General features: G+C 45.6%; 2 protein-coding genes and 1 long non-coding RNA gene across 11 annotated transcripts in view; 2 read left to right on the top strand and 1 right to left on the bottom strand.

Moving 5' to 3' along the window:
- Positions 1-13,269, bottom strand: part of TTLL4 (tubulin tyrosine ligase like 4) — a 26,582-nt gene extending 13,313 nt beyond the window's left edge. For 2 of the 6 annotated variants that reach the window (XM_081876639.1, XM_081876644.1), the window contains exons 1-4: positions 13,135-13,269; positions 3,487-4,954; positions 2,070-2,191; positions 102-165 (exon numbers count right to left, since the gene is read on the bottom strand). In XM_081876639.1, coding sequence (XP_081732765.1) covers positions 102-165; positions 2,070-2,191; positions 3,487-4,880 — 1,580 coding nt within the window. In that variant the 5' untranslated portion in view covers positions 4,881-4,954; positions 13,135-13,269. Of the gene's footprint in view, positions 1-101; positions 166-2,069; positions 2,192-3,486; positions 4,955-6,641; positions 6,786-6,921; positions 6,943-8,615; positions 8,735-13,134 lie in introns of those variants that run through there. The other 4 variants (XM_081876641.1, XM_081876642.1, XM_081876643.1 and 1 more) reach the window with 4 other exon arrangements.
- Positions 7,012-10,860, top strand: LOC309350142. The gene is made up of 2 exons (XR_014160298.1): positions 7,012-7,071; positions 10,746-10,860. It is a non-coding gene; the product is annotated as an uncharacterized lncRNA (long non-coding RNA).
- ZFAND2B (zinc finger AN1-type containing 2B) lies at positions 13,250-25,896 on the top strand. Of its 4 annotated transcripts, none has more exons than XM_081876796.1 (10): positions 13,250-13,383; positions 13,969-14,074; positions 18,043-18,137; positions 19,544-19,675; positions 20,681-20,832; positions 21,138-21,242; positions 21,457-21,532; positions 23,023-23,099; positions 23,696-23,780; positions 24,583-25,896. In XM_081876796.1, the coding sequence occupies exons 2-10, from the start codon at positions 14,020-14,022 to the stop codon at positions 24,619-24,621; spliced, it is 816 nt and encodes a 271-aa protein (XP_081732922.1). In that variant the 5' UTR covers positions 13,250-13,383; positions 13,969-14,019; the 3' UTR covers positions 24,622-25,896. The 4 variants fall into 4 exon arrangements, with proteins under 4 accessions (XP_081732922.1, XP_081732924.1, XP_081732921.1 ...); XM_081876798.1 differs by having other exon boundaries at positions 13,337-13,452; XM_081876795.1 differs by lacking the exon at positions 13,250-13,383 and adding an exon at positions 13,548-13,671 and having other exon boundaries at positions 13,966-14,074.

The raw sequence follows: 25,896 nt of genomic DNA, 5'->3' as shown, positions 1-25,896 counted from the left end.
ACCAAGGCAAACAGATCAGGGTCTCCAGGTGGCCATCCCATGGGATTATCCAAGAACAAAAGGATCCAGTGCATTACAGACAGAACATTCCTAAAACAAACCTGGATATAATAGCTACAGAACCATTGGGGGATAATCCGGATGAAGAGGAGCCATCTGATTCACCTAAAGAAAAAAAGGCAAAAATAGTTTAATGACTGAAAAATCTTGGCTACACTCCATGAGCATCCTGAAGAAATTCAACCTCTTTTAGACATTCTCTCAGATAGCTGAACTTAATCCACAAGCAACTGTTACGTGACTGGAAGAATGTTTAAATAACAAACCACCTCTCTTGCCCCTACTCATGAGAAGTGTTTACGTAATTTCAGAGTTTTCCCAGCAGCAAAGGAGCCGCTTACTGATAAGTGCCCCCGTGCAGCTACATTTAAAGGGCACCATAGTTTCTGCACAATGACCTCAAATCAGATCCTGGATCTTGACAATGAGGATATCCATTATTTGCCTGCTCTTCCACACAGCCATCAATTTCCTTATTTGTACACTGTAATAAAGGACTCCATGCCAAGGTTAGAAGAGGATAGAATATCATTCCCTATGTCACTCCCCGTAAGTTAAAGTTTGCCTTCTATTTACAAAAGGATATCATAAGAGTGTTGAACCACAGTGCAATATACTAAAGCAATAAAATGGTTGAACTAAAACACAGCTGAAAATGTCAGGCTGCTACATCACAATGTTAGCAAGAACTACAGTAATCACCCTAAGTGCAGCTTTCTTCCAAACTCTCATGCAAGAAGATTATGTGTGGGGGACAGAATGGGTCAATACTCAGGGTGAGTAGCATTGTCCCAAACCGTAGCAAGACAGCAACAATTATAATAAATCCACACACAAGTATTTACTGGGTTTGATCAGAACATTCCTAGCAGGAATATGAAGATGAAGTTCTGTAGTTAAGATCTGCTAGCTGAGGGGCAATGGGATTTGACAAAAGCTGTATCATGCCTGCAGAATTCAAGATATGCCACCACCATGACAGATTTGTTGGTGGAACAGCTAAACTGGGGCACAGCTGTAAGCATCACACATATTTGTAGGTTGGGCTCTCCCTTCTTAGACTGAGTAGTAGTAGTAGTAGTAGTAGTAGTAACAACAAATTATTTTATTTATACTCCACCCTTCTGGCTGGGTTGCATAGGATACAGAAGCCCTTCCAGCAGCAGTGAATTAGTATTGCTCTGCCTCAGCACTGAATGCTATTACTGCTGTTTATGATCTAGAAATATTGTCAGGCCTTGTACATTCAATGGTAAAATTATCTCACTCTGAACTGTTTCAAGACAGTAGATTTAAAAAGTTTGTCTCTGGGTAACCAGAAAACAATTAACTGAATGCTTGATCATAGAATCATAGAGTTGGAAGAGACCACAAGGGCCATCAAGTCCAACCCCCTGCCAAGCAGGAAACACCATCAGAGCACTCCTGACATATGGTTGTCAAGCCTCTGCTTAAAGACCTCCAAAGAAGGAGACTCCACCACACTCCTTGCCAGCAAATTCCACTGTCGAACAGCTCTTACTGTCAGGAAGTTCTTCCTAATGTTTAGGTGGAATCTTCTTTCTTGTAGTTTGGAACCATTGCTCCGTGTCCGTGATAAAATGCACCAGTAAAATGTAAATGGATATCAGACTGTTGCTTTGCCTACAATAGCAGTTCACTAAATATCACTCAAAACAAGTTTTACAAGTGTAGAAAGTGCATAGGCTGAAGGTGCCCACAAGGCAAATTATAGTATTCAAGCTAGCAATTTTATTTGTTGCAATACAGTTCTTTCTCTCTTGATATTATAGAGTGATTTGCAATATATCCATGCCCTAATAGTAAGCATGGACAACTGTAGTAGGAATCGTTTTAGCTTTCTACTAGATTCAAGATGTTTTGTAATGACAGTAATTAGTATATTTGTATTAACAGAATAATCAGTGTATGAAAACCCTTCTCTGTTTTATGTGTGGTGAATAGGCTTGTTTGTACTTTGAAGAGAGGAAATAAATGTGACTGCTGACCTTCCCCATCCTCCTCTTCGCCCTCCTCATCCTGACTGCAGGCATCTTCCAAGCCGTCCGGGAGCTCTTCCTCTACATCTTCCACCTCCGCTTGGTCCAGCAGGGGGAGGTTGACTGCAGCTCTACAACACAAAGGGTTACAGCCCTAAAGTGAAGCTCTGTAACTCCTCTCAGTTAGCAAAGCAAAAAGATCTCTACACCCAACAACAGACCAAGAGATCACAGACAAGGCAAGATATCCCAAATAACTATCATAAACATTAACCCATGTTAGTGATAGAAGTGGTGTGGAGAGAAAGGGAGGAATAGTTCAAGTGGCAAATTTTGGACTTGACTTGTGGCACACTTGTCAAAACAACGGGCTACCGGAAGTAAAGCAGAATTGTCATCTGATTTGAGAGACGTTTTGGAGACAGTGAAGGCTGCAAAACCATCCAAGGCGTATCAAACGCCGATTGATGACCAAGCTTAAATATGCTTACATCATAGGAACACTTTGCTAGTAAGTTCTTTAGCATATTCTACTATATCAAACATAGTCCTTATCATAAGAAAAGGGTGATTAACCTCCAGATGCTGTTGGACTCCCACACCCATCAGCCCCAGTCAGCTAGGCCTGAGCGACATATCAATATATCGCCCAGGGCCAGTATGAGGAGCAGACCACACAGGCTTCACTCAGCGGTATATCACTGGTGTAACTACCATCGCTCCCGAGTCCCTCTGCTAGTATCTCTCGCTGGAGGAAGTCAAGACTCTTGACTCCTTCCAGCAGACGCTGCCAGCAGAGGGACTCAGGAGAAGCAGCGGTTTCACCAGTGATATACTGCGGAGTGAAACCGCCATCCCACTCTGCCCTCATATTGTGCAGAGGGAGAAACAAGCTTCATTGGCAAGGTGTTGATACAACTTTTTCCTCCCTCTGCATCTTTGAACTGCTCGGCTGAGGCATGTGTGGTTGCTGCTCTGCTCAGCTGAGCAGTTAAAGGATCCCCCAGCCCAGTGCTGGCTCCCACACAAGTGGGGGGGGCACTGCTGGGGATTGGGAGCCTTCCTGCGCCCCAGCTGAGCCATGCAAACAAGCTGTGTTGTCCTAGCCCGCTAGGCACTAGGGTGAAACCGCCTCAGTGAGAGATGTGGCAGTTTCACCTGGGATCTCACTGGCTGAGGCCAATACAGCTTGTTTTTTCAACAATACGGTATATCACCAGACCGCGATGTTTGGCTGATGATATACCGCACTGTTGAAAAGCTGATATCGCCCAGCCCGACAGACAGCATGGTCAATGATTCAGGGATTGTGGGAAGTGTAATCCAGCAACACTTGGAGGGCTACAGGTTGGCAATTATTGCCACAAAGAGTACTGAAAGGGAAACACTAACCCACCCCAACAGACATATTTGCCAGAGTACTTACTCGGTCTCTTTCACAGTAACAGGGTTCCCCCATTTTGTATCCGTGCCTAACTGAAGAGAGGAAATTTTGGTCTCTACCTCAGAGACTGTAGTCCGTGGGGACAGCTCTGTTTTTACCACTTGTTCTCCAGCGTTTACAGAGGTGTGGTTGACAGTCTGACTCAAGGCGCAGTGGTTGGAAGGTTCAGGATTTGAGGCTAAGAAACGAACATCGATGCGTTTAGTGCAGACATCGGCAGCTTCTGTGACCATAAGGCTCTGGTGGCGGCTACCAGGCTCCAGATTTGGGGAGGTGGCAGCTGGTACGTCCTTTGGGGTGATCTGTGCTACTATGTGTGGCTTCCATCGATTGAAAAGACTGGAGTGGAAGTTTGCATTCATAAGGCAAGAGCTGTCAATGCGGTGACCAAATTCGTTGTAGGTGCTAACCTTCCGGATGCCATTTGCAGTCAGCTTCCGCATAGCTTCCGTCAACCGCACATCTTGCTCTTTCAGGTTCTGAGACCTGTTCTCACCATCTTCGAGTCGCCAGGAGGGCCGTTCCACTTTGAGAACCACGCCATTGTGAATGGCCGAGCGAGGAGATTTGGCACTGGGTTGCTCAAGAGCTATGCCACTGTTTTTCCCAAGCTTTCTTTCAAGGTTCACAGGAGCACCATCTCCATTTCCACCAGAGTGGGTCCAAGAGAAGCCAATAGGTCTTGACAAGCCTTTTAGCTTCTTATTTTCTGGTGGCAGCGGTTGGTGGTACTGCTGCTGCAAAGGCACTTTTGCACTAGTTGGCCGAAGGAAAGAGTTATTGTTTAGCACTGGCCTGTATGAATTGGAGTTTTGCTTCCCTGAGCTTAGGGGGAACCCCTTTGACACTGGATTGGAACAGTCAGCAGCAGTATTCGGCATAAAGAATGGGTCTATGGCTGAGGATGTCATGGTGTTGTTGAGAACGGAGCGATAGGTAGGGAGCGGAGCACAAAGAGGTTTCTTCTCCAAAGAAGTTGGCTGCAAACAGATGGACTCAAGCCTCCGATAAGGCTTGTGTCTGAAGTAAGAACGTCGGTAGAGCAAGGTGCTTCCGAGGAAGTTTGGGAGAGCGTGGGGCAAAGGTGGAGGTGAAGTCAGGAATGCTGTATCACTACATAATGACTCTGGGTACAAGAGGCGGGGACGCTGGGAAGAAATCCCTGAGTGGACCGATTGGAGGTCCTGAAAATTGGTCACATGCTTCTGTTCCAGCTGCCAAATGGGCTTCACCTGCTGCTTAGCAAGGTACCAGGCCTTACTCTCGTGAAGCTTTGCTGTGAGTGGCGGCACCGTCAGCCCTGGTGCAATGCCCACCTGGAACTGGTTTCCCCTCTTGAGGCCAAGGCTATAGGCTTCTGGCCCTACAGAGGCCATGTAGAGCCATCCCACACTCTCATTGAGTCCAGCTGGTGAACCGGAGTCAGAGCGGCATCTTCACCATGACCAGCCTGAAAGAAACACACATGTGAACTTTACGAGGCCCAAAGGAAGCACTCCAGTCAATCTCTGCTGTCGTTGGTAAGATGACTAATGAAAGACAGTGCCATCAAGGCTGAGAAAAAGACCAGATTACAGCATACAAAGGACGTATATTATTATTTTTCAGAAGACATCTGAAGGCAGCCCTGTATACGGAAATTTTTAATGTTTGATGTTTTACTTTATGTGTGTGTTGCTGGAAGCCACCCAGAGTGGCTGGGGCAACCCAGTCAGATGGGCGGCATATTATTATTATTATTATTATTATTATTATTATTATTATTATTATTATTATACCACCAGGAAGGCTTGTACTACAGGGAAGAACAGCCAGAAAAGGGCTTTTTCTCCTGCGCAAGGGGATGGCAGGGGAATGAAGTTAACAACATAAACACTTGTTTATAATGCAAATAAGCTAGCAATAGTTGCTCAGTATTCCTGCTTGCACCTTTGTGTTTCTTATTCTCATGCAGGATTCTTCCATCCACCAGTTCTTTTACATCTTATACCACAGAAAGCCTAGAACCAAGAACAGAACTAGACATAACAGCAGAACTTTGTTTATTATACCTAGCTCCAGCACTATAGGTTCTTCACTTGGTTACCCAGCCAGGCAACAAATCCTTCTGGAGCTGTTGCGGAAGAGCTTGGGAATGGAAGTCCCAAGGTTCAGAGTTTGGTTCCCAAAAAGGAGAATGAACAGATAATTCAGTCATTTTTCTAAGCAATTTTGTCCTCCACCCGTATTGCCAGAATACAGAGCAAGTAGCTGGAACAAGAGCACACCCATAGTTTGAAAAATAGGCATGTCTACCAAATCAAGATACATTTTGCAGAGGATGACATGGGGTGCTGATAAGCAGCAAGGTGACATTTTGATAGCCAAAGGGGTATTGAAGCAGTGATAAACTTCATGCTAGAAAGCATTCCTGAAAATATTCAGACCTAGTGTTGGGGGTGTTTGCTAACCTATGTTCTGAGGTTAAATGGATTACTTTGCCCTTGCCCTTTTCATTACATAGTATAGATATTATAATATTGGGAATCAGCTTTCCTACCCAAAGAAAATCTGACATTTAAATTGCTATGTTCCTACTGGAGGCTGGCTGTTTCTTCACAGCACATGCCTGCTGACTCATCAAGGCAGTGCCGAAAGAATTCAGTCTAGGTTTCAATCAAACAGTCCCTTGTGCAAAGAGCCAAGAGAGGCAGCAGGAGGCACAAGCAAAGCACAGTCCAATCCTGGCTCTAAAATAACATTCACCTATTTTATCCAGCAACCTGACTAGCAGGGGATTAGCAATGAGGCTTCCCTCAACATGCTGAATATGCCCCCTTTCACCTTTTGTGCTAGGATGCTTATCAGGCAATCTTGTTAAACAGATTCTAGTGGATTTGAAGGCAGGGAGAGGAAGAAAAATGTCACAGCATACATATGAAAGAAACTAAAATGCCTACAACACCTATTGAGCCAGAAAGGTGTATTCACACCCATTTCCTTGTAAAATGGCTGGTATTTAATGCATTAGACGACAAAATAAGTGGATCTAATAAACCCTCAAACAGAAGGGAACTTGCTCAGCTATAAAGACATGCCACCCTAGAGTAGACTGCTCATGTGATAAGCCCTTTAGGTTATTTGGGGACAGTGCTGACCTTGTACAACCAGTAGCAGCTCACAGAATTGGCAGTAGTGTGGAACTCCAGTGTACTAGGATGCAGACGTGGTGTTGCATGGTCCTCTAGACAGCCTGAAAAGGATTTATACCAGACATCTCGTCTCTAACTTGATTAAAAAACATTCTTTTGGCTGGACATACTTTGGGCTCTTAGCAGTTGACTTCTCTCACAAAAATATTGTTGTCCCTGAAGTTTCACTTCACCATTATTATGTTCTGTTCCTACCACCAGTACAGAGCCAACGGACAGCACTAACCTTTGTTCTGACAACAAGCTTCTATGCTATCTCAAAGCAAACTGCCTCTGCCAAAAGAACTGTCAACATCCATAACATTCTAGAACAGGACTTTGTCTACCATTCAGGCTACATGCTGAAGTGTGACGCACAACTCCTGCCCTCTTTCAGGTGAGCTGTCACATCAAAAGCACCACCCTGCAGGGCCATCCTAGAACCCCCCCCCTTCCTATCCTAAAATCGTAAAGTTTATCAAAGGTTAGTGTATTTGAGAACCAAGAGGTGGGAAGTGATACTGTTACTCATTGCAAAAGGACCTTGTGTCCAATACACATCCATCCTCCCTCCCATGAATTGCTGATACAGCTCTGATGGTGTGTTCCAGTTCAGAAGGCAGCACTTGATACACTGCATGTACTGTATTGGATTACGAAGTCGACACCCAACAACAATCTCCAATCTGTAGTGACATCTAAACCCTACACACAGATTAGGGGGAAAACAAAGACTACACTGAGTTACTAGCACTTGGCAAGATAGAATTTCATTTTGTAAATGTGTTGCTTGATATCCACCAGATACTGTTCCTCAGGCAAGTTCTGAAGGCTGATTAATCCTCAAGGTATTTTGAGAGACCAAAAACAGAAAAAGCAGAGAAATGAGATTATACAATTTCAAACACAGAAAATTCTTCAGGGCCCATCTATCCCCTCTCCAGAACCATTCCTTCCATAGGAGGCTCATCCAACCTAGTTAAAAATTCAATCAAAATAGATCCATGAAGGACAGGCCCTATGGTGAAGGGAAATGGTCCACTTCAAGTGATAATTTTTGATGCGACATTAAAAGGCAAGCAACTTTCTTAAGAGCAGGATACCTGAAATATTGTCTTACCTCTCTTATGTACCCAAATGATCACTGTACTCTGCAAGGGAGGGCCTCCTACAAATACCATCTTATCAGGTGGTCTTTAGTGCAGTGACACTTACACTTAGGAATTCCCTCCCCTTGAATATCAGACAGGAGCTGTCTCTGTTGTCTTTTGGATGCCCACTCAAGACCTTCCTCTTTCAACCAGCCTTTTGAATTGAGATATTTTGCTGTCTGAATCCATATTGGAATTATTTTTATTGTTTTATCACTTGTTGTTTGCCATCCTAAGCTCCTTTGGGAAGAAGAGTGGGATATTAACTAACTAATTAACTAACTAACTAACTAACTAACTAACTAACTAACTAATTTAAACCACCTTGAAAAGGGGCATCAGGACAAAAAGCACACCCTAAAAAAATACACAGAACACGCTTTTATACATACTATGCATGTTCAACAGGGCTTGCTCCTAGGTAAGTGTGTTGTTTCAAACTTTGAATCAAATGCCATACCACCACCTCCTCCTTCTTCTCTCATCACCTAATCAGTTTGCATTCTGCATAAATAATTTTGGAACATCAAAAGCATAGAATCCTATCAAGATATCTGAGCATCTCCCTGTCTTCAATATTATTATGGGTCAAGAGCAATATACCAGGATGCTCTCAACAGCACTTTCTTCCACACATCTCATAACTGGGCTTTTAAAAGAGATTAGCTATAGTGCTGATGCAAATATGACCCACTGCCAAACAACAGCTACAGTATGCCGCAGAACGATTATGTGAAATTGTATGCCATGCATACCATGGCAACCCCGGAAAGTTTCACTTGTTACTTACAAACAGGATTTGAACAACAGCTGCTGAATTTGGCACAGAACCAGCTTTCTTCTTTTCTTGAAAGCACAGTTCTTGCCTCAGTCTCGCACATGGGTGGCACACCACTCCGTTGATCATAATAGAGGTACTCGAATCAAGCGAATCAAGTCCAGCTTGATTTACAAGAGAAATAAAACTTCAATTCCCATTTATTATTCACAGGAAAGAGCTCTCCAAGGAGTACTCTCACCATAGTCGTTCTCAGAACTGCCTACTGGTCCGAAAGCTCTTCTAAGAAGAGTTGCACAATTAGCAGCTGCTGGCTCTTCAAAATCTAAATATGATTAGTAATAGAGCTACCAGCACCCCCCCCCCGCCCCCGGTGTTCAAAAACAGCATAAGGATGCATTAATTCCTTCTATTGCCTCCATCCAATGAACTACACTACAAATGCTACTCCAAAGCATAGCTGTCAAGTGTCCCTTATTTGAAGGGACAGTCCCTTATTCCAGCGCCATGTCCCGCTGCTGTCCCTTATTGATAGGTGTCCCTTAAATGTCCCTTAAATGATATCCCTTAAATTTCAAAGGAAGCAGCTCCTCTCCCTCCCTCCCTGCCGGCCAGGGAGGAGGGAGGCTCCATCTGTGTTGCTTGGCTGTGTTGCTCACCCAATAAGATGTCTAAGAACGACTGGGGGGTGGAGCTTGCATGCCTTGTGTGTGGCTAGTTAATGCAAGCTGAGGGGTTTTTTGAATGCTGGACGCCATTTTGTTGCACGTGCTGCTGCAAACTTTGCAGTGCAAAGCCAGGCCGGCGAGCCATCTTAAGTTGAGGCTGCATAGGCCTTGTGGTGCATGTGATTCAGATTCTATTCAGTTGAACCTCTGGTTACAAAGTTGGTTGGACAGTGTGCTCGAAGCTACCAGCATGAGTTTGACTAGACTGCAGGAGGACAGGAAGACTGGAGTGCCTGGAACAGGTGAGGCTGCAGGTCCCTTATTTTGGCTGCTAGTCCCTTATTTTCAAGGCTGCTGGTCCCTTATTTTCAAATCTGTAAGTTGACAGCTATGCTCCAAAGGTTCCCTCTTCTGTTATGACTGTACTAAAGATTTGCAGGAGTGGTGTGCTTTTCACTCTAGTTTAAAAGCAATGGCAAAAGCTCACCATCAGGCCACCAGAACATTAAAAGCCTGTAATGGGATTTTGCTTGGAATTGCTTGTTTGAGTCCTGACCAATGAAATGGAGGAGAGCAGGAGGAAATATATTCGAGAATGTCATTTATGAGTGGGTTATGCTACTAATAGGAAGATGGGAGAAACTGTTAAGGTGGAAACGCTAGATGCAGAAGCAGTGAATATGAGCGAGTTTTCCTAAAACATAGCAAGAAAACCAGGGATTTCCATTTGTTGCAATGGCTTCCAACAACAAGCCAATAAAATATATGGAAAGCTGCTTCACAGTAATATTGAAAAGTATATATCTGAAATTATTAACATGTCCCAACTTGCCTAGTCATCTATAATTTAATAAGAGTGCACAATGTAACTGTACAAGGCAGGGTACTGGGTAACAGACAAATGAATTTTGAAGATAGATTGCATTTTCCATCACCCCAGCTGATAGTAAAAGAACACTCACCTGTCTGGGCATTTTTATACCAAATACAAGCCTATATCTGTATGTCATTAAGAACAAGTAGCTATCTGGTCCTGAGTTGCCTTGCCACCTTTCCCATTTCATCTCCCTATGATCATATCACCCCTGTAACTCTCTCCTGAGTTGCTTGTCTTTTCCAGCATCAGCCCCACACTAGTAGTGCATACTTCCAACTATTTACCCTGTCAAATGCTACTTAAAACACCATTAAGGTTTCTTGCCCAAACCCCTGGGAGAAGGATACTGAAGTCTCTAAAGCAGATCATGAATTCACTTGTAGTTAAGTTCTTATGTTGCTTTGAAACACTTTGCATACCTTATCTTAATGAAATGTCTCACAGTCATCTTGTAAAATAGGACAGCATTATTTTCCCGATATTGCAGCTATGGGGAGACCAAGAAATCACAGCTTGCCTAAGGCCACTTGGTTATTTCATCACAGAAGTTGCCTTAGCCCCTCTCTTTACCTTTCTAACTCATGCTCTTTCTTCTAGCCATAAAATTCATAACACCCAAACACAACTTCCACCTTTCAGTTTGTCAAGACACTTCCCCCTTTTTGAGTCTTTCCTCAGGATCCACCTCTGCAATAAAGTATTTCAACAAGTATCTCCTAGTCTCCTCTTGGTACATGTACCTACCCAAGTGTCCTTCATGGAATGTAGACTGTAAAATCTTGAACAGGGACTATCCTTTGCCTATTCTGCTTAGCACTAAGTACACTGCTGGTGTAATGTAAATGCTAAATGTTAAAAAATAGTAACAGTGGTAGCGCTACACTTCAAGAGAAGTATGCAAACTAAATCCCAAAGCAGACAAGTCAGGCAGAAATAGGCACACATATTTTCTTAACCAGAAGCATTGCTAAACTCAGGAATACTGAATACCGAATGCTGGGAACAATAAAAGAGGGCTTTTGCCTTCATGTCATGCTGCCGGATTTCTCAGAGGTAAATGGTTAGACTCTGTGGGAAAGAGGATGCTGAACTAGATGGACCATGTTGGCTTGATCCAGCAAGCTGTTTAATAGTGGAATGGTTTCCCTTGGGAGGTGGTGGACTCTCCTTCCTTGGAGGTTTTTAAGCAGAGGTTGGGTGGCTATCTGTCATGGATGCTTTAGCTGAGATTCCTGCATTGCAGGCATGACCCCTCAAGCTCCCTTCCACAATTCTACAATTCTATGATTCTATTATTCGTGCTAAAAGAAAAGGTGATTAAAATACTATGGCTTGTATTCAACAGTAGTGCCTTTCCATTTGTGAAAGAGTTTTTGATCCAGCCTCTGCTAATGGAAAGGTGGAACAGCACAGAAGGTGATGCGGGGGCTACTAGGGGAAATCAATGAAAATAGTCTCCATCTTCCATTAGCAGAGGCCTCTGCTGACTCACATATCCTTCTGAGAATGGAAAGACTCACTTATGTTCATAGAGGGGCACCATTAGATATATCCCCATAGATTTTGGAAGTCGGCACTGACTACTGTACAGAAAAAAATAAGGTTTAGTACTTAAAACTGAAATAAAATGTGTAAGAAACAAACATCCTGGATGAGGTGGAGAAGCATTGTTATAGCTTTGGAAAATGACTTTCACACAACCTACCTGGAAAAATCCTTGTACAAAAACAGCAATCAGAGAAGAGCTGTGTAACTGTTGACTTGCAAGAAACTGAATCCTGAACACATCACAGACAATGACTGGGACAGTCCAAGACAACAGAAAATGCAGAGGAAGGGAACCTTGGTTTTTAGAATTACATTTTACTAAATGACGCACTAGGGATATATGACAAAATAAAGCAATATGTCAGTCAATACAATAAAATGGAATGTCTTCAAGTTGTACTACCCACAGCTGTTAAGAGTTACTTGACTAGGAAGCAAAGGTGCATATTATTTCAGCTGTTTTGCACAGATGACATTATTCAGGAAAGAGAGTGCAGCACATGTCAGGAATCACCACCATTTCAAACTCTGAGATTGGGCCATTAATATACTGAACTACATCTGTTTCAAAACCCTAAATGTTGCAGCTAGCATAAGCAAATGGAATCAAGGTCACACCATTAGCAATTGTCTAAAGGGTGTGTGTGTGTGTGTGTGTGTGAGATGTAATGACCTAACAGACCAAGGGATGACTATGACAAAACCGGTCTGCTTTGAGAGAATACCGCTTTATTAACAGACAAGCGGTAGCATAAAAATAAACAACTGATTATATCAAACTAGCAGTCAAAAAGCTGACAAGATGGAGACACTGGTAAAATGCTTGCCAACATGTAACATGTGAACTGGCCCACCCACGAATAGAACTAGTTCACCAGCAGAGCGAGTCTACCATTGGGCTGTGAACTCCAAACATGGGTCTGATGTTTCGAGATAAAACCTGCACAGGAATGGAAGACCAGTCATTGAACGCTTCACCACGAAAAAACCCCCAAGGCCAGGCCTTCACATGACCACGTTTTTTCTGTCTTGAGCCTGATGAAGGGCTGCGCCCAGATCTGCCCCCATGAATTCCTCTCAACCCCCCATTCCGTAAACCTATAAGTAGTAAGAAAGAAATAGAACTTTCCCCAACCCGCCATCGGGGATGTGGGGAGGAAGACTGGCGGTCCCCACGTGTCGACGTTGCCTGGGGCCAAAAAGAAAAGGCGCTAGAGGGCGCGAGCCTTTCGAGTGAGCTCAGCCGCCGGAGCGCGTGTCGTCTCGCGCCTCGTGCGAGCGCCTGAGAACAAGAGCCCGGCACGTAACTCTCGCTCTAGGGCAGGACCGGGGACGCCTGGGCGCGGAGTCCAACACCCTCGGGAAGGGAGACGGGAAGGGAGGGACAGGCGAGCGGTAACCCGGCGCTGGTGGCCACGGGGCCCCATTCCCCACTTACCGGCTCCGAGGCGGGCGGTGGCTTGGCCCCCTCTAGCCCAACCCGAACCTCCCGCCGTCACCATAGAGACACTTCCGGCTAAGGCGGGACCAGAATGCCGCGTGCGGAGGCTGCAAGCGCACCCCGCCCCACTCCCCTCACTCAAGCGTATGAGGGACGCTAACGGAACTGCCCGGCATAAGGAAAAAGCGGGAACTACGCAACGCGTGACTTCAGCTACCATCATACACCGCGCCATTCCACTTCTAGGCGAGTAGAAGGCGGCTTCGGCTCCAGGAAGCGCGTCCAGCGTTCTACTACATTTCCCAACATTCCGCGGTTCTAAGGCAAACGGGGCTCCTTCCCGGGGGCGGGGGGCGGGGCGGGGCGGGGCTAGTGACAAGGAATGTCTGATTGAATTTCTCGAATGTCCATAGCATGGCCATATGGGCCTTGCAAAATGACGTCACCGAGCCTAGGAGCGGAAGTGGGTGGGGTGGGAAGAGCCAAGGTTTCCTTGTTTGCAGCAGAGAAGGCGGAGTCTACCTGCTGTTTTTGGTACTGATCTGTCCCCCTCCCTGCTTTCTCCTGTTTTCTTCATGGGTTATTTTTCCTCCTTCCTGCTATGTGGCTTATCTTTAGCCGACAATGCTGTTCTCCCTTCTCTTTCCACACCGTTTGGGTGCTATGCCCCTTCGTTAGCTGCTGAAGCACCCATGGGTGCTGCAGCTCCTCCTCCTCCTCTTTCTTCTCACTCTGCCCCCGTGGGTGCTGCGGCATCTCCTCCCTCCTTTGGTGAAAACTCCCTCCTGTGCTCTGATCCCGCAGTTTCTAACCCTGTTTTTCCCCCAGCAGGTAGGATTATTGCCCCTCATCCCTCGCTGACTCCAGCCCCGTTGCAGCGCCATGGAGTTTCCAGATTTAGGTGCCCACTGCTCAGAAGCGTCTTGCAAGCGCCTTGGTGAGAATCTGTCTTTAGCTGCATGCCTCACATGGACTCCCTTCCTGGTTTCTATCTCCTTGGGGAACTAAACTGAGGTCAAGGGACTGGGATTGGGAAGGATTATAGTGTGGCAGAAGTTCTCATGTTCAGTCCCTCGACTCTGGGCTGGGAAAGGCTCCTGTCAGATCGTGGAGAGTCTTTGGAAGTTTGTGCAAACAGTTCTGAGCTAAGTGGACAAAGGTAAAAACGGGTAGGGTGGGGTGAGGAGGGACGAAATACTGTGCCAAGGTAGGCAGTAAACAACAGCCACTAAAACAGGGTGACAAGCAAAACTCTGTTTGCAGCTGTGACACAGATACAGTCATCAGAATTCTTCCATTCTACCCCCCAATACAAAGAGCAGCGTGGTGTTTCATAACAGGTTGTACTACTGAGTGTGGGAACCTGGATTTTCTGCATCTGTTTACGAGTGTGTGTTCTGGGGCTGAATATCAAAATTCTTGTTTTTGAGTCAGATTTGCCCTTCAGCCAAGGGATGTGTTTTGAAGCTAAGCACACTATCCAAAAATTTTCCACTGAAATGAACCTTGAGCATGTTATGGAGCTGTAGTTCATGAAAGTGTTAGCAGGCAGTTTTGTGCTGATTTTTTCAAGGGCTTCTGTTTTCTCAACAATTCATATCTTGTTTTGGTAAGTACTGATGACTTCTAGGAACTAGCTAGAAAATTTCTGAAATAGTTTCTGTCGTCATGCACAAGTTATGCTGGTAGTATGTTGCAGCTTGGATAGCATGTCGTGATGGCTCCAGCATATTCTTTTACATGTAGAGCACAGCATGTTAAAAGGGCTTGCCTCCATTTAGGTGGTGTGTTAGTGTTGGTAAAAAGCTAACAGGTGAGTAGGTGCATCACTATGGAGACGCACCCATGGTATTTTCCAAATTATAAATGATCTTGGTGTCCCAAGTTGCTTCAGTGCTTAAAGTAATGGCATAAATTTCATTCCCAGAAGAAATTGAGCAAGTGCTAATGATCATAGCACACTGCACAGTCTTTGTTTTTGTTTTCATTAGCTCTACCTTTAAGGGAAAGGCCATAGCTCAGTGGTAGAGCAGCTGCTTTATTATTGATCAAGGTGGCAGAGAGAGTGATGGCAGAGCAGAACTGGAGTTCCTAGAGGATGCAGACGATCAGGATCCATCTCAGGTTGGAATCAGGCACAGTTTTGGGACTGAATAAGCCTTGGTTACTTGGATAGATGATCCGTATTAAGAGCAGGACAAGTGGAATGCGCCTGTGCTTCTGCCTCCCAGTCTGTGGCTTTTGAAGCCATTGATCAGTGTCCTCCTGGAACAGCATGGTGGGATGAGTGTTGGGGGCACTTTTTACATTGGCTCCATTCCTGCGTACAGGGCTATGTCCAGTGAATAGCACTGAAAGATTGCATCTTTGTCCCATGGTCCTTTTGTTATGCTGTGCCACAGGGCATGGTTCTGCTGCTGTTTGGAGCAGTTCTGTTTCTCCGTAACATCTGAGTCACAAGAGGCTGTGTTTGGTCTGGAACATTGTCTGGATGCAGTTGTGGAATGGATGAAGGCAAATAAACTGAGCTTAAACCCTGGGAAGATGGAGGTACTGTGGATAGATGGTTCCTGTGTCTGAGAGATGAGTCATTTGCCAGTTACTCTCCCTCTGAAACAACAGGTTTGTGGGTGCTCCTGGATCCATCTTTGTCACTTGAGTTTCAGATTGCCTCAGTGGCTAGGAGTACATTTTACCAGCTATGGCAGGTGCATCAACAATAGCCATTCTTGGATAGGGATAGCCTGGCTGTGGTAATTCATGCACTGGTAACCTCAATTCTTGATTACTACCTGTGGGGCTACCCTTGTGCTTGGTTTAGAAGCTCCAGCTGCTGCAGACTGCTATGGGTGGGCTATTGATGGAGGCAGGAGCACAACCCTGGTGCTTAAAAATGTGTACAGTGGTGCCCCGCAAGACAGAAAACCCGCTAGACGAAGGGGTTTTCCGTTTTGGAGGCGCTTCGCAAAACGAATTTCCCTATGGGCTTGCTTCGCAAGACGAAATGTCTTGCGAGTTCCTGTGGGTTTTTTCCCCCTTCCCCCCCCCCTTTTCCTAAGCCGCTAAGCCGCTTATCAGCTGATCCGCTAAAAGCCGCTAAACCGCTAATAGCGCTAATCCGCTAAGCTGTCAATGGGCTTGCTTCGCAAGATGAAAAAACCACTATACGAAGAGCCTCACAGAACGAATTAATTTCGTCTTGCGAAGCACCACTGTACTAGCTTGTTACATGTTACTGGGTCAGGTGCACAGTTCTTGTATTAATTTGCAAGACCCTTAGCTACTTGGGTCTAGGATATCTTAAGGATTAGCTGGTCCCCTACATCCCTGTCTGATCACTGAAATCTTTCAGGGAGTCTCTGCTGGTTGTCTTCCATGGTTCAGATGCATGTCTCGTAACTACTAGAAGCTGTGCATTCCTTATAGTGAATCCAAGCTTATGGAACTCCCTCCCAACTGAGATTTGATAGACACTCTTCTTGCTGAACTTCAGCCATATGACAAACTTGCTTTTTTAAAATTATTTTTTATTTTTCCAAATTATTACAAATCAAAGCAAATTACCTTAATACAATTTCTTAAAATCTGGTTTCCTGCTCCTGTTACAAACATGTGTTTGCAACTTTCTCATCCCAGCAGATACTTTAAGGTAATGTCTGGGTTTATGTTAAGTTTTATTATCCATTTTTATTGTTTTGTTTCTTGTATGGTTTATTAGTAATGCTAATGATTAAGCGGTATATAAATTTTTAAATAAATATCCAGAAAGTTCCAGGTTTGATCCCTGGCATCTTCTGATATGGCTGTGAAAGATTACTTCTATCTGAACTCTTGGGAGAGTCACTGCCCTTCAGTGAGCTAGGTTGACTCAGTATAAAGGCAGCTTCCTTTGCTACCTGTCTCCTATGAACACATCCCTTATGCCAAGAATGGAAAATTTATGGTCCCTCATATGTCGCTACTTACACCACCCCTAACCATTGGCCACACTGACTGGGGATGGGATGGAGGTTGGAGACAAACAACATCTGGAGAGTCACAGGTTTCCTCACTTTTACCTTACCCAGCCACTCTCTCCCATACAAGAAGACCAATCTGTCTAGCTTCAGGGAATCCCAGATAATAACATTAACACTGGTGCTTTTTAGCTAGAAAATACTAGTTGTGTTTGCATGCTTCAGACAGAAAGGATTGTACCCCATCATGCCGATGCAAGAAACTGCCTATGGTCAGGGATTGGGATCCTTCTGGGGGTGCTACCTATGATGAAATGTAAACTGCCCTCTTATGCAGATGGGCTTTGAAACCGGTCCCACTGTTTGTGCCAAGGAAGATTAGATATGGGGTTCACACACCCCAGTGTTTGTTGAAGTAGAAGCCCTCCTACTATGTAGAACTTGGTGTGTGTATGTGTGAATGTTTGAGAACATTTTGCTTAGTTGTCCACAGTCTTTTATTGCACACCAGGCTTTTCTCTACCAACTCAGCCACCTGCCATGCAATCTGGCTCTGGCTCTGTTTCTCGATAAGACAAAAATAAATGCACTTTCTTCCTGTCCTATTTGTAGAAGCTTTTTCCTAGTTCTCTTTATTTAAAGAGACCTGGGGAGAATTGGATATTAGCTTGTTACTTGAGCCCAGCAGTCAGGGGCTGCAGAAGGGGGTAGCCTGGATCTTATTTTCCTAGTTGCATACCTGTTTGAGTCTGTGTTAGTCATCAGTTACTATGGCATCGTCATTGTGCTCAGATCTTTTCTTACCTTTCCAGTATGCTCTTGGGAGGTTGCATATCCAGTGTGTTCTTGGCACGTACCCTTAAAATAAAGGATACCTAGCAAGTCCTGTGTAGGGCTGCAGAGAAGACAGCTGCAACTCTTCATTGTATTGTCCTTTCCTGCCCCTCAGATTTCCTCCCCCTGAAATGTGATGCTTGTGAACAGCTGTTTTGCACTGACCATGTTGCCTACGCCCATCACAACTGCACTTCGGCTTACAAGAAGGTAAGTGAAACTTGGAGGGGACAGTATGGTCGCTCATGGCACTCTGACGCATCAGGTAATCAGGTATAGATGCCTTCTCCACGTTCATGAAACACATTGACCTTGTCTACGCCAAAGGGTGGAATTTGTCCTGCTGCGGAGGAAGCTGTTTCTTTTCAAAATCTGAGCATTTTCTGGAAGTGCTTCTTATTGGGACTGTTGGTTTGTTGTTCTTGTTACTTCAGTTATTCGTTCAAAGGCTCCCTGTGCAGCAAACACATCATTAAACAATTATAATTAGAAACATTATGAAAGCTGTTTAGAAACAATCAACATTCTCCCAGCCAATGATTTCAGGGTTGCCAGGAATAGTAGCTTCCAGGATCAGGTAACTGAGTAAACAGGACAATTTTAAAATTCCTTCTGAAGGTTAGTAATGATAGAAACAAATACACCTCATCAGGGAGGGCATTCCACAAGTGGAGATCCACCACTGAGCAGGCCCTGTCATGGGTCAATGCCAACCAGAGCCTGTAATGGGATGTTACATTTTAATGGGATGGTGTTCACTCTCTTTAATAGTGAACTTAGTTGGTGAGTGACAACAGAAATTGAACTAAAACAGGGCCACTGATGGACAAAATAGATTATTTGGGGAACTCTGAAGATTTCAGAAGTGTGTTTGTGTGTGTGATGCGGGTGGCACTGTGGTCTAAACCACTGAGCCTCTTGGGCTTGCCAATCAGAAGGTCGGTGGTTCAAATCCCCACGACAGGGTGAGTTCCCATTGCTCTGTCCCAGCCTCTCCCAACCTAGCAGTTCAAAAGCATGCCAGTACAAGTAGATAAATAGGTACTGCTGCAGCAGGAAGGTAAACAGCATTTCCATGTGCCCTGGCTTCTGTCATGGTGTCCCGTTGCACCAGAAGCAGTTTAGTCATGCTGGCCCCGTGATCTGGAAAGCTGTCTGTGGACAAACACAGGCTCCCTCAGCCTGAAGTGAGATGGGTGCTGCACTCCATAGTCACATTTGATTGAACTTAACCGTCAATGGATCCTTTACTTTTACCTTACATATATCTATATATCTATCATCTATCTATCTATCTATCTATCTATCTATCTATCTATCATCTATCTATCTATACAGTATGCCAGTGACCAAAAGAATCTCCCCAAACAGCCAGTGAAAACTGCACCTGCTCGGTAGATACAGAAGTTTGAATGTCAGTTAAAAAATAAACATGGAGATTGGGGGGTGGGGGCGGATGGAGAACAGAATACTCTCCTTGGAAGGCATGGCCCTCTGGAACCATGAAGAGGAGCACACCTTGGGAGATGAGGAGACCCTGCAGCATCTAGTATGCTCTCATATTGAGTGGGCCAGGGGCCATTGTGTAACCTGCTCTCTATCTGTTCTGTCCCTAGGATGTGCAGGTCCCCGTGTGCCCACTCTGCAGCATCCCGATCCCTGTCAAGCGGGGAGAGATGCCTGACATTGTGGTGGGAGCACACATTGACCAGGACTGCAAATCAGACCCAGCTCAGCGCAAGCGCAAGGTAAGAGGCTTCATCCGTCCTCTCTGCTGCCTCTTGTGGGATACGTTGCTTTAAGTCCATCAGAATCAGATAGGTAGACATACAACAGTTGGATGCAACCTTAATTTTGTGTTTTTCTATGCATATAGAAATATTTTATGCATATAGAAATATAAAATTATTTCCTTATAAAATAATATTAAAACATATACACACACAAAATCTGATGTGCCTGAAGTCTGGATTGTGTGTCCCAGCATACTCTGGGTTCCACAAGCAGGTTTGGGGCCATTATTCAGTGATAGAATGTGTGTTTTCTTACAAAAAAGTACCTGTAATTTCCAGGTCAGGCTGGGAGAGACCCCTGTCCCAAACCCTGCAGAGTCTTTGCCAGTCAATCAGCTAGATGGACCAATCATCTTGATATAACACAGCTTGCTATATTTCTATGCAGTATGGTCCAGATGGTTAGGGGTCCTTTCAATGGCAGAACTGTGAGCAACCACAGCTTGGGATTTCTGTGGGTCTTTCTCTGGAGGGTATCTGAAGGGCTGGGATAACGGACGAGCTGTACATCCAAATTGAGTAGCACTAGTGAGTTTAGTCTGGCTGCAGAGTTCAGACTGGCTAGGAGCCAGATTGGGGCCAGCCAAATTAGAAGAGCAGGGGTGGGGGGAAATGTGTGGTCCTCCAAATATTGTTGGACTGCAACTCCCATCAACCCCAGCCAACATGACCATGGTCAGGAATGATGGGAGTTGTAGTCCAGCAGCATCTGGAGGCCCATTCTTGGGGATTACCGTAATTCGGATGTAATTTCACATTGCTTAGAGGCTTGCAGTTCGGCATTTCCTTGTCATTTGGGCAGTCCAGGACCTCCATGCACACTGCCCAGGCTTGCGCCCCAGAGAGGTCATTTTGCAACGAGCAAAGGTCTCTTGTATGCATTTAGAAAGCAGCTGTGTCCTGGGTGCCTTCCTCCCCCCCCCCAACTGTCTTGAATCACAACTGTGTCCATCTGCCTAGATCTTTACCAACAAGTGTCAGAGGCCTGGCTGCAAGCAACGAGAGATGATGAAGGTTCTGTGTGACCAGTGTCACGGCAACTTCTGTCTCAAGCACCGGCACCCACTGGATCATGATTGCGTTGGCCCTGGGCATTCCCTCTCCAAGGCAGGGTAAAGGCGGGACAGAGGGCAGGGCTGGGCCAAACGCTTGGCAGATGCCAGACATACACCTGCAGCCATGCAGTAATGCTGGTGTGCATTCTTCAGGAGACAGTGGTTTCCTCCCCATCCTTGGTTGTTCCAGCACACGAGTTGGGGACCTGTGGCCCTCCAGATGTTGATGGTCAACAGTTCACATTGAGCCTGAAAGGATAGTGCTGGAGTGGATTCTTGCTAGTCTCAGGGGAAAGGGGGAGGGCTTGCTGCAATGGCGAGAGAAGTGCTCCTTTTACCAAGAGTTGCGTTTCCTGTTTCAGGAGTGCCGCGATTGCCAGAGCTCAAAAACCTGCCAAAGCACCTACAAGCACTACACCCAGCAACCAAGCCACGAGAGCTGCTGCAGCTCTGCCAACCTCCAGCAGGTACAATAACTGCCCGAGTCTGCTTTATCCCCTACCCTTTCTTCTTATAGCAGCTAAGCCTACCATACAGCTTCAGGAAGCATTGCACAGGCAACTCCCAATGGACGCAGGGGTTACGTTCCAAGGCACCCTGGTGGATTATCCCTGGGGATTTTCCCTCTCCATCTTACATGCCTCACAAGTAGTGACAGTTGACATCTTTTTTTGCACACAGAGCCAGTGAGATGGCAAGAGCACCTCCTCCGCCACAAAGCATATCTCCTCCGGTGGTTGCCCTGCAGAATGGATTGGTAAGTCCTGGCCAACAAACTGGGCATTTACACCATTTAACATAGGCTGTTGCCTTTTCCATTGCACATATGCCACTCTCCAGGTAAATGGCTGCAAAGCTGATATATGTTGTTAGGATCTCATTCCAGAATATACTGGGTTATTTACATGAGAGAAAACAAATGGCTTGCAAAACTGCTTGCAGTCTTAAGCAGGAAAAAATGGGAATAAGACAGAAATACAAAGTTGTGTGTTTCCTGGTTTAAGACAGTAATCTGAAAACAGTTTTAAGACTGCAATCCTAAATCCTCATTGAATTTGATGGTGCTTACTTCCGATGTGTGTGTGTGTGTGTGTGTGTGTGTGTGTATATATATATATATATATATATATATATATATACACACACACACACACACACACACACACACACACACACACACAGCATTGTCAGCTACACAAATGGGTTTTCCCCCTGAATATAAACCTAGAAATATTAGAAATCAAATAGGTTTAAAAGGACCCAAATGCAGGGTGGGTTGGAGCTGACAGGCAGAAAAGGGTGAAATGCATTTTAAGAAATTATTATTTGTAAAGAAACAACAAACCATGAATATTTGCAGGAAAAAACATTCTAGTGTTAAAAAGAAGCCTGAGAAAAAGGATGGTGGTAGTTGGGACAAGAAATCCTGGGTGTAACAAGGAGAAGAGTCGTGGATAAGTATTCAGAATGGAATCCAGTGGGGAACCAAAGACAGATCAGGAGGAGAGGCAAATAAGTAAGAGCTTCAAAAGTGAGAACAAAAATCTTAAGCCGAATTACAAATGAAACCCCAGAAGTCAGGAAACAGAGAGAGAAATAATGTATTATCTTGTGGGTGCCTTCCCTGGTAAGCCTCGTCTCAGCTTACAAGTGGACATATCGCTTCATGTCCTTTGTTTAATCTGCATCTGTGAGTGGTCGCTGTGGTGGGACAGGGTGGGCTGGGTCCAGATTTGTCCCCTGTGGCACTCTGCTAACTGGATGCACCCAAGGTCAGAAGTGGGGGAGGTGATTTTCTGCAGTTCTTCCTTTTCCCTAGGCCTCGAGAAAGTCTGCTCCAGAGGGTTGGAAAGACAGTACTGGTGACTGCAGGGGAAAGGGGAAAGCTGGTAAAAAATCCTTTCCCCTCACCCAAACTCCCTCTAGTGAAAACCTCCACAGTGGGGTAGAAGAGCTGAAAGAAAATTCACACCTTGCAACCAATGTGTCCCTTTGGTTTGATAGTAGATGGGTAGATGAGTCATGGCCCTCTAGGGGCTATGGTGGCTCATTTACCAGAAGTAATGTTTTTAGTGTTCACTTGGAAGTGTATACTGAATTCTGACCAAACTATACCTCGTAGGGTACAATATACATCAGGAAGCTTAGTTTGGTCTTGGCATATGCTTTGCCCTGTACCTATAAGCTGCAAGTTGCTGAGGCTGTTAGCCTCCTCCACAGCAGGCTGAATCTGCTTTTGTGTTTCAGAGTGAGGAGGAAGCGCTGCAGCGAGCCTTGGAGATGTCCCTAGCGGAGGCAGTGCCCACCCAACCACAAGCCCGCAGGTACAGCACGGTTGCGCCAGCCCTGCAGAGATCAGCTGGCTTCAAGATCTTACTGGCGCCACTGTGCCAGGCTACCTGCTTGGAATCTGCATATATGGGAGACTCTCTGGCAGAGAATGGAGTTGGATGGGGGGAGGCTGTGTTAACATTCATGTGCCCAGAGGACTGTTGACATCAATTCCAGTCCTCTGAGTGTAAGGAGAGCCTGCTGGATCAGGCCAATAGCCCATCTAATCCAGCAGGTGCCTGTGGGAAACCAGCAAGCAGGACCTGAGCTTGACCCCACTCTCCTCCTGTGGTTTCCAGTAAGTGGTATTGAGAAGCATTACTGCCTGCAACTGTGGAGGCAGAGCATGGACGTCTGTGCTGCTTAGGCCCTCAAAGCATTAAATACAGATCTAAATGTGGTGAGATCACTATATGCACACCAACATACTGACCTCTGCTTGGAGGTTTTTATTATTTAAATGGAATGCAAGTTCTTGTTAAAATAAATCACTCCCTATCTTGGGAGGAATGTGCCAGGAAATTGCTGGGGGGTACAGATTCTAATTTGTGCAGCATGTCTGACTCATCCAGTCCTGTGTCTCAAACAGCGCCCAGGAAGAGGAAGACCTTGCACTGGCTCGGGCCCTGTCGGCCAGCGAGGAGGAATACCGGCGGCAGCAGCAGCAGCAACAGGTGAGCAAGATGAGGCGATTCTCACAAAGTCGCTTCTGATCCTCCTCCTGCACATAGACTCTGCCAGTCTACTTCCTTGTGAGTAAAAGAGGACAATCTCATCAAGGAAGTCTAAAGCCAAACCAACCAACTAGAACCCAAATCAGATCAGCTGCCTTTCGGATCTTTTCTTATCATCTTTTATTGTATATGGAACTCTGGAGGCTGGATGCTGCTAGGTTTGGTAAATGCTTTTAGTTGCAGGGAGGAGTAGGTTAACTAACTACACTGCCCAGCTTGGGGAGAAGCAGGTATCCCAAAGGGTCAGGCAGACGTGCACTGCAGATTTTTTCACATAGATTTAAATCTAACCCTTGACCACCAGTCCTGTTTGCAAATTGGGATTACAGAACAATTGCCCTTTCCCTCTCTCCTTGCAATATATTTTCGTCATCCGCTTGCATTTACGCCACTTGCCCTCAAAACGGTGCCCAAAGCGGTTCACAAAATATCAAGTGAACAATTAAGTATAACCATTTAATATATATATTAGAAATAATATCATTAATAAATATATCCATACAAGTTTGGTTTATTTGTTTTAGACAACGTGATTTCACAGCTTAAAACAAGAGAGAGAATAATGCCCACCATCATCATTTTATATATAATCATAGAATGTAAAACAGTGTGCTTTGTGCATGTGGGGTGGTGTAAGATTCTTCTGGTAGAAAATGGCCAGTCCGGTCTTGTTGGGCAGGGAGGGAAGGATGTGCTGCCCTCTCTGGCTGTTCTTACCCTCAGCATATTTGTGTCCTCCTAGGCTCGAAGCACAAAGCCCTCCAACTGCTGTCTGTCCTGAGCACAATGAGACGCTATCAGCACGTGGATCGTGCCTGGTCACCATGGTTCTTCTGTCCCCACCTGGGTTACCTCCTTCTGCCGCTCCCTCAGGACTACTAACAATGAACCAAAGGCTGAACTCCCTGCCTGGTCCTCATAGTCCCCCCCCCTCTCTCCCTCTCTCTCTCATTGATACACAGCTGTTGTCACCTTGCACTGTGACCATCAGACACCTTCTGGGGTAGCTGGCAGTATTTCTCCCCCTGGATGGAGCAAGTGGTAGCCCTGGGGTAGGGTTCCCAGTCTTTCCACCAGAGCCGTGGCTAGCATAGGCCATAGCAGTGCAAAGGGGGAGTGGGGTGGCTGGCAGCATTGGCATCAGTCAGGCTAAACCTCAAACTGTCAGCTGTGTAGGGGAAGGTCCTACAGCTGTGGGGAGTTTGAAAGAGAGGCCCCCACTGTGGCAGTCCCAAGCTGGACAGTAGGTGGTGCTAAACGCTTTGTAGATAGCTTTCTCCCCACCTTATTCTTGGTGCTGCTGGGCTTCCTCTTGCTACCTATCTGTTTAGGGGAAGCTGTGGGTGGGGAGATGTCTTTCTAAAGCTGCTCTTGCACAGTTTCTCTGTCAAATACTGGCACTGCTGCTGCGTCAGAAGCAACAGCAGGGACATTCAAATCGTGGGAAGCACAATGCAACGCCCAAGTCCTCCAGGAAGAGGTGGGATTCGTGATAGTCACAGCGAGCAAAGGACGAGATCTCTGGGGCCTGTTCCATGTAATCCCTTTCCCTGCTGAGAAGGCGTGTCAGGATTCTCCCCTTCTCTGTGTTTCCTGACTAAGGCTCTTTCTGCCAGCACCCTTCTCCGAACGTCTGCCAAAGATCAGCCTTGACCGACCGATCGTCCACCGGCTGCCCTGTAATGCTAGGGAAGAGAGATCTCTACTTCCAGTAGACGGCCAGCTTCTCTTAGACTGCATGTTGGCAAAGCTGGCTGGCCCCAAGCTGCACCCATACCTCAGTGACCACATGGATGTCTTTATTCTGTCTGATGCATGCTTTGATCAGGCACTGTCTTCTACCAGATGTATAAAAAAAGGTTTGTTTTTTACAGCCTTGGGCTTCAGCTGTATGCTGTGCAGCAATTATTAAAGACCCTCCCTCTGCAGGGGCCACTGCATCATCCAGCAGTCTGTGCCTTTGCTATTATCACCTCCAGTGTTGTGGGAGGAAAGATGTGAAGGCAGGGCATTGTGGGAAAGCTGGTGGGAGCCAATAAAGTCACAGATAGAACCA

This window comes from Podarcis erhardii (genome assembly GCF_964252035.2).
Source record: "Podarcis erhardii genome assembly, chromosome: 1".
NCBI classification, from domain to species: Eukaryota; Metazoa; Chordata; class Lepidosauria; order Squamata; family Lacertidae; genus Podarcis; species Podarcis erhardii.
The sequence above is the reverse complement of the archived record's forward strand: the minus strand, read 5'-3'. Positions and strand labels throughout refer to the sequence as shown.